The sequence below is a fragment of the Miscanthus floridulus genome, chromosome 14 (assembly GCF_019320115.1).
Source record: "Miscanthus floridulus cultivar M001 chromosome 14, ASM1932011v1, whole genome shotgun sequence".
Lineage (NCBI taxonomy): Eukaryota > Viridiplantae > Streptophyta > Magnoliopsida > Poales > Poaceae > Miscanthus > Miscanthus floridulus.
The window spans coordinates 29,284,885-29,297,871 of NC_089593.1; the positions used below are offsets into that span (position 1 = coordinate 29,284,885).

At 42.2% G+C, this 12,987-nt stretch overlaps 2 protein-coding genes across 3 annotated transcripts; one reads left to right on the top strand and one right to left on the bottom strand.

Moving 5' to 3' along the window:
• Positions 1 to 2,231: 2,231 nt before the first annotated feature.
• Positions 2,232 to 8,211, top strand: LOC136504931 (O-fucosyltransferase 38-like). The gene is made up of 12 exons (XM_066499986.1): positions 2,232 to 2,683; positions 3,446 to 3,521; positions 4,078 to 4,145; positions 4,403 to 4,491; positions 4,585 to 4,762; positions 6,104 to 6,232; positions 6,356 to 6,489; positions 6,567 to 6,780; positions 6,853 to 7,037; positions 7,373 to 7,468; positions 7,564 to 7,712; positions 7,860 to 8,211. The coding sequence occupies exons 1-11, from the start codon at positions 2,423 to 2,425 to the stop codon at positions 7,688 to 7,690; spliced, it is 1,557 nt and encodes a 518-aa protein (XP_066356083.1). The 5' UTR covers positions 2,232 to 2,422; the 3' UTR covers positions 7,691 to 7,712; positions 7,860 to 8,211.
• Positions 8,158 to 9,793, bottom strand: LOC136504930 (psbP domain-containing protein 4, chloroplastic-like). 2 transcript variants are annotated; one of them, XM_066499984.1, is made up of 5 exons: positions 9,389 to 9,793; positions 9,063 to 9,166; positions 8,850 to 8,958; positions 8,525 to 8,752; positions 8,158 to 8,431 (listed from the first exon to the last, which is right to left on the bottom strand). In XM_066499984.1, the coding sequence occupies exons 1-5, from the start codon at positions 9,699 to 9,701 to the stop codon at positions 8,367 to 8,369; spliced, it is 819 nt and encodes a 272-aa protein (XP_066356081.1). In that variant the 5' UTR covers positions 9,702 to 9,793; the 3' UTR covers positions 8,158 to 8,366. The 2 variants fall into 2 exon arrangements, with proteins under 2 accessions (XP_066356081.1, XP_066356082.1); XM_066499985.1 differs by having other exon boundaries at positions 9,063 to 9,170; positions 9,389 to 9,523.
• Positions 9,794 to 12,987: the final 3,194 nt, after the last annotated feature.

A 12,987-nucleotide genomic window follows, 5' to 3' on the forward strand; every position in this document is an offset into this window, starting at 1 on the left:
ACTACCGACTGTCACCGTCGATTATGCTGGAGCTGGCAGTGACTATATGTTTCATTGCCGAGTCATAAGCCTAGGAGTCGGTTAATAATTGGATATCCTTTTAAACCAGCAGTGCAAACTATCTTTCCGACAAAAGGGACAATGTACTTAGTGCATAGTGGCAATGTAGGTAACCGTCAGCTACCGAGGACTGTTTGCTCCATCGGTTCCGAGTTTCCGACCAAGGGACACTGGTATCGGTATAAGCCAAACAAAGAATCAGTTCGTCCGTTTCATATGAATGTTCTAGGGTCTCTACAAAATATGAAGAGACTAGTTCAATTTTTACATAGCTGGAGTGGAAATCGATGGAGCGTTCTTGGTCGATTGAGAGATCCAATATCTACTATACCCCTTTCATTTGGATGGAGCATCCTTGGTCGATTGAGAGATCCAACAAAGAAGCATCATGGTCGATTGAAAGATCCAACATCCAATTGACCTTTTACATCTACTATACCTTTTTTTGTCTTTTTAACAATCTCTTGTTGTTCGTTGCATCTCTCCGTGAGATCCAACAACGTTCTAGGTGGCCTTGCTGACCGTAGGACAACCTCAAGCGTGGATCTCCCCAATGGGTCCTCTAGGGGGTGTTTTCGAGCTCTTGCGGCGAAGAACGGACTCTAAATTGGCCTAATCGATCTCTAGATCGGTTTCGATGATCTTAGGATTATTGTTTGCTGTGTGATAGGTCATGTGCAACCTTGAGCGTTCTAGTCCTTGCTAGTGTGTGATCCGGATCGACGTCAACACCATTCGAGCATCCAGTTGTCAGCATACTTGCTGCTACCCACAATAAAGTTGCCTCTAGACTTCAGACATGTGCTTAGCATTTGAATTTCACAAAAACATTGCATTTACTTTTATGGAATCAAGTAGCTTATATAATCTTTTTTTTTTGCGACGAAAGAAGAATTATATTAGATAATAGCTGGGCATAAGATTACAATAAAGGATTGTTTGAGCAAGCCAATCACGACAGTGAAAACACTTATGGATGATCATGGTAAAATTAGGAATTCAAAAATGCCAATCAAAATGCTACACAAGCAGGTGCCTACACAATCGTAATAATAGGGTATTTACCCTACTATTATGTTTTATTACAATATATTGTTATTTACTAAAAAAAGCAATATCATCTCATAGGTGTGGGGTCACTCCTGGCCTCTCACCCTCGATGAGGATCACGCGGGGAGAGGCCTAGGGTTTCCCACAGGGAGAAGGATCAGTGAGCTAGCGTGAGTGTGAGGTCGAAGGTTCACTGGGGAAGTATGAAATATATGCGGATTAATTGCTTATTAAATTGTCATAAAATAACTCCCCCTTCTTACGCGGGCGCCTCGGGTATTTATAGGCCACACCCGAGGTCATGGTGAAATTACACTAGGGTCGACCTTGACGAGTCTGCTGTGATACAATGATCAAGGGTAGGGCGGTAATCTTTCCCCCATGGCCATCTACCCTAACCCCTAAGGGCTTTTGGTGGGAACGATGCCGTCTTCACGCCGGCTTCCCTTGATGGTCCGCACCATTTCCCTGCTCGCTTGGAGCGAGGTTCACCATCCGCTAGGGGCCATCGTCCCGTCGGAGGAAACCTCCGATCATCACGACGAACCTCCGCACTCGGTACCTGATAATAGGGGACATCTAACGAGGAAAAAACCCTCGCGGTGGGGGTTAGCACCCGCCGTGAGATTGATCAGTCAATCCAGAAAAAAGAGGTCGAGTGCCAGGACGAGGGCTGAGCCGGGACCGTCTTCCCCCAACAATAGGCATATTGAAACAAATCTATTCATGCAAGTTATATCCTAACCTTGTATATAATTGATCAAATCGAAGTTTATAAATTTGACTTCTTCTTATATAAAATATGATTACCATTTTAGAACGGAGGAATTATTTAGTTTCAGTACATACATAGTTGATTTGGATATGTGTGTATCATGTGACTGTTGCATGACACGATGGGGATGAGGAATGTAATCTGGACCTCAATCCTCTATTTATGTTGTAATCTCATTTTATATTAGGAAAAAAATGAGTTCTTTTTGACACATTGTGCACACGCCACATGGGAAGGAATCGTGCCCTCAAATATTGTAATCGTAGCGGCAGCATTTGTCAACCGGCGATGGTATTAAGAAGAATACAATTTGTTTTTCTAGGTCATAGAAAACTACTCAGTGATTCGAATAGAAAATAATTCAGGCCTCTTTAAATTTTTTTACTATTCTATATCACTAAAATTTATTTTATTATTAATTTCTTTGAGTACAGGGTAAGGATTAGGATCTGATCTAGCTCAAGTGGTTGGCCCATTGTCTCAAAGAAATGGGAAAACGTTTGGAAAGCGAAGCCCAACTCGTTGGCCCACGAAAAGATGTCACAAAGCCAACGGTTTGCCACTGGGCCGGACCGATCTCACATCTTGCAATTGCATCCCCTCTCGCTCGCGGCCATGGCGAAACCCCGCGGGGCGCCGCCGCTCCTCCACCCCCGCCCGCACCGGCGGCTCCTGCGCTCGCCGATCTCGCGCTGCGCCTGCCTGCTCCTCGCCTTCGCCGCGCTCCTCCTCCTCTCCTCCCTGCACCAGGTCGTGCGGGTCGACCTATCCCGCCTGGACCCGGACCAGCCCCGCCAGGCCCGTTTCGCGATCCCTCCTTCTCCATTTTGGTTACTGGTAGCTTGTTGAGGTTTCACTGCGCGAGTTGGTACGCTAGGCGTCGGTGCTTGGTGCAATGCGGTTGCTGAATGCCTGAATTTGCCTTGTTTGTGCTCACGTTGGTAGTCAAGTTAATCTCATTTCCCTGGTTGTTGATAGAGAATAGCTGTGTATGCAATGCAACATACTTATTGATCTTCGTGAAACTAGTAACTGAAGGACTGATTGTTGGTGTCCTTCAAACGAAAGATTTTACCTAGTTGGAGACAAGGGTAGACCAATCTTAAGCATTCATGCCATCTTGAGAGTTGAAACTAAGGATAGGCCAACTCCGGATGCTATTGCTTGGGGAAAGTGAAATATTGTATCTAGGGAGAGCATGTAAAAAATGTTAGCTTGAGAAACTTCAGAAGGGCATGATCGCAAACTTTGATGCTTGCTTTTGAGTTTTGACACCCTTATTTTTGGATGACCAAGTTAGAAACTGGACATATAATTTTTTTTCTTTAATAATTTTTCTTATGCTACTAATATTTTGTATGCACCAACATGTGCAATAGAAGACTCACAGGACAGAACAGGCTTATATATCTTTGGGTATTAGATATGTAAAGTCAATTTGCATGCTTTCCATTCCAGTGAAATGAAACTGATATTAACAGATTTATTCATGAAGGGTAGTGATGCTACCACTCTTAGAAATCCAATTGTCATTGAATCGAAGCAATGCTTGATATTCAGGTGTCAAGCGATCAACTGTGGGCTTCTAATGGCTATGGTTATCATGCTTGTGTTACACCAACCTCTAGATATAAGGGTAAATTTCATTTTCTTTGCACCAGTTTTTTTTATAGTAAATCAAAGTCACCATGGTCATTTTATTATTATGAAATGCTTGAGGTGTCCATGATATCAAATGTTAGCTCTTAGCCGCAGTTGATTTTAGGGTACAATTTAGTGGATAATCCAGCTCTTCTTGTTGACACCAACTTCATGCATATGATTCAGGCTCGTGATTTCATCTTTACCCCATTTTCTGAGATGATTATAATATCTTCTTTGGTTTTAGTGGCTTTGATTGTACAAGCTAGTAAGGTTCGGTTTGATGCTTTCCTACTTTATTTTAAAATTTATATGTACGTTATCTAGTCTAGGAACATAGGAGCAACACAACAATGACCAAATCGGAACTCATTCTTGTAATTGTTCTATACACAGTCAAACATATGTATCCTTCTTTGTATATATGCAATCTGATAACAGCACTTATGCAAAAATGATGCATATGTGTATGTGGTATGCTGGTATTGTGATAATGTTTCTGTCATTATCATTTCTGTTGATGGCTCTAACAATTGCTCTTGTATTATCAGTTCAAGGCAAGTCAGACAGCTACATGACTGTTAGAAGTAATGGTGGACTCAACCAAATGCGCACTGGAGTAAGTCCATTGCACCAAGACTGAACTCTAAGCTTTATATTTGTCTATCTTATGTGAGCATGCTTTTGCATTTATAATTATATAGTTGTTCTTGTTAAAAAAATAGCTTCCTGGTTTTTTGCTGGTGTCTTCTGATAAATCTGTGTCATCTTTGACTCAGTTATTGTAATTAATAATTGTTATTAATTATTTCTGTATCTAACTTCAGAAAATTATGGTTTCCTATATTTAGTCTTGCCTATATCCTTCCTCTGCAGATCTGTGATATGGTCGGAGTTGCCCGTTTGGTGAATGCAACACTTGTTATCCCTCAGTTAGATAAGCGATCCTTCTGGCAAGATACGAGGTTCTGAGCATTAGGTTATAGTTTAGCTATTGCCATATATTCTGTCTGATTGCTCCTTAATTTTTTGTTAACAACTTGCATCACTGTCTACAGTACATTTAAAGACATATTTGATGAGCCTCATTTTATTACAGCTTTGGAAGGAGATGTCCACATTGTGAGTGACTTGCCTGGAAGTTTGCAATCTGCTCCAAGAGCCCGGAAACACTTCACCTCATGGTCTGGTGCAAGTTATTATGAGGAAGTAAAAGAGCTCTGGAAGAATCAGAAGGTAGTTCAGTTACCTTTCAAACACCAAACTGAGGAGGTTCTCTCTTTGCTGCTTATTATTTAATATGTTGAACTGATATGATATGATATGATATGATATGATATGATATGGTGGTTCTAGTTCGTGCAAAATGAGTTGAGAATGTCAGGGTAGTTGTTCTTGTTGAAATAATTGCCTTATGCTTTAGGGAGAGAAATAACATTTCCTGGATGTTGCCTGTATGCAGTATCGTGTTATACTTTCTCATGGATGTGCTTATTAGGATTTTCTATGCTTCAGGCGTAATTGCCTCAAGTAGCTTTCCTCAATGCGGTATTATGTGATAGATTTGATATAAACTGGTTTTGAGCATTGTTATTAAGCCATAAAGTCAAATTGAGTCATCAGGGGATGACCTGCCAAATAGGCGATGACCTAGGCACATGGAGGATGTAGCACGATGAGGTAGACATGGTGCGGCGCCAGGGGTAAGGGTCTGTACTCTGTAGTATTTGGATACCCTGCGGTGTTTCTTTCCTCCAAGAAAACCATTGACTCAATTGGTCCAAGAAGCAAGTTTGTTCTAGGAACTGTAGCCTCTGCCATTGCGTCGCCTGCCTTGCATTGTTTCGCTAACCTTCCTCCCTCATGTCTTAATCTCTCATTCCCTTCTGCTATGTCCCGTGATCTGCCTTGCAACAAGTTGGTTACCAGCCATTCCTGTGAATACTTTACAGTTGAAAGATGACTAGTTACTCCCTCCGGTGACAGGAAGTGAGCCTAGCTCAACTGGTTGGGTGAGAGGTGTGGCAATGCACCCAACCACCCAGGTTCAAGTCCTGTCTTGGACTGAATTTGGGTGCCTATTTTCTCTTCTTAATGAAAAACCACCTAGTTCCTCCTAGGTTGGATCTCATTTTTACTCCCTCCGGTGACAAATAAGTGATGTTCTGATGTTTTCTGAAGTCTAATGTTCTAACCTTTGACTACTTTTGTGAAACTATCTTTCAAGAGTCATAGACAAATCTACTTGTCCCACTTCCGAACAGTGAAACTCAATATGCAAAAAGTATTATGTAGTCAAAAGCTTAAAGTAAGTGACCTAAGAGAACCCCAAAATATCACTTAATTGAGACTGGTGGGAGTACATAGTAGCCTAATCTGAACATCTGGTCTGCTGTCCAGTGAGTCAGTCGCTCCAATCTGCTGGTTCCAGCGACCGCACCATCTACAATAATGGTTCATACTTTTACTTCTGCAAACTATGCTCCAGTCATTATCTCTGTTAATGTGAAAGTACTATTTTGGCCTCGATCTGATGTCTATAACTATTATATGATCTCACCTCACACTGCCTTGCAGGTAGTTCACATCCCAAAATCTGACTCGCGTCTTGCTAACAACGGTCTTCCAATTGATATCCAGAGATTGAGATGCCGCTGTCTTTACCAAGCACTGCGATTTTCGGATCTAATTGAAGACCTAGGAAAGGCATGAATTCTCTTGATAAACTGTACATATCTTTAGCTCAGAATTTGCAGTCTTCAATTGCAGTTGGAGATTTATAGCAGTCTTTAAATTAGGTTCTGAGCCAACATAACACTTACGAAACAGAAGCTAGTAGAACGTCTAAGATCTCATGGGAAATATATTGCTCTTCATCTACGATATGAAAAGGATATGCTAGCATTTACGGGATGCACTTACGGTCTGAGTGATTTGGAAGCAAATGAGTTGAGAATTATGAGGTATGAACAACCAAAGCACATCCATACAATCCCATTTCTACATGCTTGTTGTATTTATTTGCTTTCTCTTTCAATAGAGAGAGAACAAGCCACTGGAAACTGAAGGATATAAACTCAACTGAGCAGAGATATGAAGGCAACTGTCCACTGACTCCAAATGAGGTGGGCAGTTTTCTGCGTGCTATGGGCTATCCTGAATCCACATGGATATACCTTGCAGCAGGTGAAATTTATGGTGGTGAAAAGTATATATCAAAATTGAGATCGTACTTCCCAAATTTGGTTAGCAAGGTATTTACACTTTCTTTTTTGTTGATTGTATCTACCATTCCTAGCTATGCTACTACAATTTCAGTTTTGCAGGAGATGCTAGCAACAAAAGAAGAGTTTGAGAAATTCAATAGTCATGCCTCTCAAGTTGCTGCCCTTGATTACATAGTTGCAGTTGAAAGTGATGTGTTTGTTCCATCACACTCTAGCAATATGGCAAAAGCCGTAGAAGGCCATCGTCGATTTCTAGGGCATCGTAAAACTATCACTCCTGACAGGTAAACATGGGATTTTTCTCCTGAAAGCCTGCTTTGTTTTATCTGATCTTGCTACTTCTCTGATTTCTAACTTTGCCTAATTTCTATTTTTTTCTTCCGAAACAAGTCTCTGATAAGTGCACACTGATCTTGAACATATTTCTTAGATCCCAATATCTTTTTAAATGTTTCTTTTCTGTGCACATTTGCACGCGTGGATGCAATTATAAGTCCTTTATTTATTCCTTTTACTTACTCTTTTTTTTTACTTTTGATATTCTGGTCTATCAATCTTCACCATGTAACTAAGTGTTTGTTTAGTTCCCTTTCTAAATTAATCTTAGATTAATCTGCAGGAAAGGATTGGTGGAACTCTTTGATTTACTGGAAAAAGGGGATCTCATGGAAGGTCCTAAGCTGTCATCACTTGTTACTGAGATGCATAAATACAGGTGATTTTATTTTATTTATAGTTATGGATAGTCGTATGTACAGTACTTTTCTTTAATTCAAAGATTGTATTAAGAATGCATTTCTCTGTTTGCAGACAAGGGGCTCCAAGGAAGAGGTATGGCTCCTTGCCAGGAAGCAAGGGCAGAGCACGGCTTAGGACTGAGGAATCTTTTTACGAAAACCCATTTCCTGAGTGCATCTGTTTGACTGGGAGGCACTGATGTGCTGCCGATGTATGTATAGGTATGATTCTATTGTTCATTACACTGTATGATACTCTTTGTTGGCTTCAAGAATTGAGATAAAATGCTGTCGATTAAAGTGTATTGTCCAAACCATAGCACCTCAAAGATCCTTCCCAGATGAACTGACGTCTATTCATAATTGCAGCTTCGTATGATGACACGGTTCACTCATCATTGGAAGTGCGCTAGTGCTTCAATTTGGCCGTTGGAGCTCTACTGACACTTTGTGATGAAGCTAAACTGGTACTCAAGGATGCAAGTTAGTGAAGCATGTCTTCCTTCTTGTGATCAAGATGCAATGACCTTGTTGGACCACATGGAGGGCTGGCCACTGCAACCAAGCAACTGCACATGAATTGTTTTGTTCCCACACACAAAGTGGACAGATTTGACATGTATGCTTTAGTCACGAAAGTTTCTAGATATATGCATTGGCAAGCATCTGTACCCTTCGAGGCAACATCAGAAAAAAATAGTAACAAGCATTTAGCCTTTAACGAGCAAGTAACATGCTGTTGAAATGCTGCAGCTTTCTAATTTTAGAGGGATCATCAAAAGTGATGTTCACTTTTCCTCTCTCCATAATACAATCTCATGTCCTCTAATCATATTAATAAGAGCCAGGCGCTGTGAAAAAGTTGGAGTTGAAACCCTACACGACTCGAAATGATTCTGCTATTTGTTTCAGATCCTTGTAATGCCTCTTCCATTGCAGACCTGCAAAATATTCCCAGCTATTGTTCAGGATAAAATGTAAAGTTGCAATGAGATGTCTTTCATTTCTGCGATTATTAAGAACAATGGTTTTACCGTTTGCAGTTACACTGAACAGGTAGAGCCTGTTCCCAGCCGCCGTGGCGGTAATAAACACATGGGGTGGCTCCAGCTCAAACTGGTAGTAAGTTCTTCCTGAACGCTCTGCCGTCGCCGTGGACAGGACCTTCCCTTCCACATTCTCTCCGGTGACCTCTGGACCAAAGGCGGTGATCACCTTCTCCGGGTTGCCGATCTTTTCGATGGTCGCATCATCAAGATCATCTGTGGGACAGAATTGGCAGAGAAAATCACATATCGTTAGGGTACACCCTATGAAGACCTCACGATTCAGCATGTTCTTCAGGTTTCAGTTCCCCACCTGCGAACCGGCGAACCGGGGCTACGATGATGAACAACCGGCCCTCCTTTGGGTTTGCGAAGCGCAGGTCGATCTCCGTGCCGCCAAGATCAGCAATTGACACTGGGACCTAAGTTGGAGTTGGAGCCATGGTAAAGAAAGAGTAATTTTGCATCAGAAGGCAAGGGACTGTTTTTGTGAACCTGAAATTGTGTCAGCAGCTTCAGGCCTCACCTCATCCCAGCCGTCTGTAACTTTGAAGCTGTACGGGATGATGGGGCTCCAGCCAACTCCGTGGCCACCGGACTTGTCGTCTGGCCTACGGTATGTTCTCCAACCTGTCTGAACAATCAGCATCATGAAAACAATTCAACAAGATTTCTGTCTGAACCTTAACTGTAATTTTAATATTCCACAGGAGAGGAACACAGAATTGCCCAGTATTATTGCATGAATTTCAAAGCATTTGTTGGTCTCTATTAACTATGAACTACTTCTATAGATCCAAAACAAATGAACTAAATTCAGTCAGTCACAAAAGAGAAAGAAGAAGAGTTTACCATTTTCATCAGGTTCAGACAAGCCGGGGATCCTCCCTGCCAGCAGGCCCTGAGTGGCCGCCAGACCAAGGCCTGCAAACCCAAGCACTGGAGCGCCACAGACAGCAGCAGCTGCACAAGCCAATGTCCGCCTCCTCCCCACCATTGCTACACCCTCCCTCTCCCCCTCCTCTTCATGTCCCACTGACAGGGAGGGCCCACTGCTGCACCTCACAGCAGCCGCCGCCGCCGTCCTGCCCTTGGCGACGGGAGAAGGTTTGGTGCGGAACAGGGAGGAGGAGGTCGGGGAGAACAGCACTGTCGTGCTGCTCATCTCTGCAAGATGTGTTTGTGAGTTCTCTGTGATTCTTCCCTGCCTGCCTCTCTGGTTGTTCTTGGTGTGTGGGCTGGTGGCGATTCTGGTGTCGTTCTATTTCTGTTCAGTTGCTGTGGGATCCTGGGATCCACGCTCCGTAGGCAGTTTTGGACCACAAGACATGGGTGGACAGGATGATCTTCAGAGTTCAGACACGTCTCACCAGATTGTTTGAACGTCTCCTCTTGACGTCACTTAAAATTCTCTTTTTTAAAAAAAAATCAGATATATTTTTTACTAGGAAAACGATTTTCTTTTTTTGTTTATTTGGTGGAGAAGAAGAGGGCTCCTATGGTGAATTGTGGAACATGCGTGAGACTATGGCTCCGTTTTGTGGAGTTTTCGGTTTTTCCATGCAATACACAGTAATAAGGAGCTTTTTCCCCCTCAAAATAAACTACTCCATCCGTCCAGGAATACAAGATATCCAAATAATTTTAGAAACTAAGGAGTATGACAAAAGACTAATTTACTCCTCACTAGTTAGTTAGTTTGTTTATCAACCTGCTTAATTTTCTAATTTGCATAGTTTAAAAAGATATGCATGCATGTATGTCACTGATTTGGGCTACCAATTATAGGAGTGTTTAAAGGGCATGTATATATGAGGTTTAAAAGGCAGGTACACATGGATGAGTTAAACAATCTAGAGTAAATTATAATTTGGTATATATAGATTTTGAACCTTCGATATCTTATATTCATGACGAAGGGAGTAGGAGCTAGTGACGCTACTATTTTATTAGGCTTCACTTATTCCTACATTTCGGCACAATGTAGCAAGGAGTTAAAGCTGAATAAAACCATGCCTAACAAGCCCTAGGCAACAACGAGCTTAGGACTTCACCAATAAAGGGTATGTCAGCACTAAAATTTTCACACAGTTTCCAGTAAAATCTATTTACCAAATTCATATATAATTGTAAATTTTACAATTCAATTTGATATACAAGCAATACATAACATGATAAATTTTAAATTCAAAGATTAAGTTGTAAAAGTTGCATAACTACAATATAGATAGTTCAAATACAATACTAATGTTCGAAATAAGAAAAAAAATAAGCTTACAATACTAATAACTGAAATATACATGAAAATATATAACTAACCCTCACATGAACTGATGTTAATCGATCTCGTTGGTCTGTGGATGGCGGACGTTGGCTGAATCCCGATCTCACTGGTCTCTGCAGGCATGAGGTATGATTTTAGCAATGACTTTATATCCTTATATTCAACAACTATTTTGAAATTACAAAGTTGTGAATGCAATGTCCACTAGTGCGTCAAGGTTTTTCTTCATTATCTTTCTCTTCGTCTTCGCTTGATCTTGATTCTTACCGCCTTAGCTTGTTCTTGCTCTTGTACTTGCTTATGGCAGGCAAACCCTTGATGCTTGGTGTTGGTGAAGAGTTCTTGATTCTCATATGGAGCTCATGAGTAATTGATGATCTTGTTGATGACTTGATTGGGTGTCGTATAATCAAATTTCTTCTCATGAAGAATTGAGATGATCACATTGTACTCCATCTTATGAAGAACTTGAATGATATTTTGGTTGTACTCATCATCAACAATGTCTCACACCTAAGGTGATTCTTTTCTTGGTTGTCCTCATCATCCTCCCGTGGTACTAGTCTTCCAGGTCTTCTAGTGTGCCAATTCTTCTGGGTGGTTCTTCTCTTCACCATATCATCTAGTGGGCACTGTCTTCTCTAGCTGACTTGTTGGACTCCATATGATTCGGTGGGCCTGATCATCTGATTCTATGAGGAATCTTCATCATTTCTTCATCGTTTTGATTCGGATCTTGATCAATGTTTAACCTTTTGAACCTAGGACCTATTATAACCTATCTAACACATCTTTAGCACACATCTTAGTTCTGGGCTTGTGGTACATCTCAATCACAAAAACTAAAAGTTGATCATGGGCACATGATCCTTACAACTGGATGATCCAACAAGGTGCTTCTATGTTGTACCATATCATCCGGTGGCACTGGTCATCGAGGTCTTCTACTATGCCAACTCTCTGATGTTCACCAGTTGATCCGTTGCATGATTATTCTCTTCACCAAATCATCCACTATGCATTATCTTCTCTGGCTGACTTACTGGACTACACCTATGATCTGGTGGGCCTAATCAACTAATTTGGTGAGTAGTCTTCATAGTTTCTTACTCTGCCAACATCTCTGGTGGCCTCACAGTAACTGCCATGTGGATTAGGAATGTAATCCAGTGAGCATATGGCAGCTGTCTGTGACCCCTAAACCCCTCTACAATAGTATCCTCCATCTCTAATAGAAGGAGATCCCAAATATCAAACACTGTCTGCTGCATCAGAGAGTTTAGTAACCATAACTGTATGCGAGTCAAGCCCTCGCGATACCCCATCCTCGGAAGTAGTGTCCTCATAATGGCATCAAGCACTCTAGCTGTAGGAGTGAAATCACTGGGTGTCCTGCTCGACCCCTCACCGAATGGTTCTATAAAACAATGGCAGACTAGATCTGTAGGGGGCACAAGACCGTCGTGAGGGCGTCTGGGAGGCGCTGTCTGTCCATAACAAACCTCATGTAGCCGGACGGGATGCTCCTGAAGTCTGAGTATCTCTCTGACCCTAGTGCTCGTCAGCCTGTAATCTCTGCCTCTGAATGCAAAGTGTATGAATCTGTGCTGCATGTCAATCCAGAGTGAAGCATAGGACTGACAGACCCAAGATGGAACATATAAGCCTGTCCGTCCAATTAAATCTATTAGCCCTGGTAGGTAATATAGGTAAGGGCAAATATGCTCTCTAGCTGCTGCTATAATGGTCTCAATCTTGTACACCCTCTGAGATCTGAATACTGCCCCACTATTAAGATAAGCATTATAAAAATCTTCCTGTAGAGGTGTGTAGAAACCCTCTGAAGCACGCTCATCCTGCCTCGGCGGGAACCACTGCTCAAAGTTCACAAATCTGAGCTGCTAAACCTGCTTGGCTGTGGCGGCCCTCAAATCCAAGTGAGTCACTAGAGGCGGACCTCGTGGTCTAGGCGGTGGGCGAGAACCCCTCTGCTGTGTCTCTGACCTCGGTGTGACTGGAGCATGGGTACGACCAGAGCGGCGAAGCTGTGGCTGAGGTGCCTGCTCTGTCTCCTCAGCCTGCTCTCCCTCCTGAGTCTGCTTTGCTGGCTGTGGCTGCTGCTGTGACTCCCCCTGAGGCTGACTCTCATCAATAGCCACACGCCGTC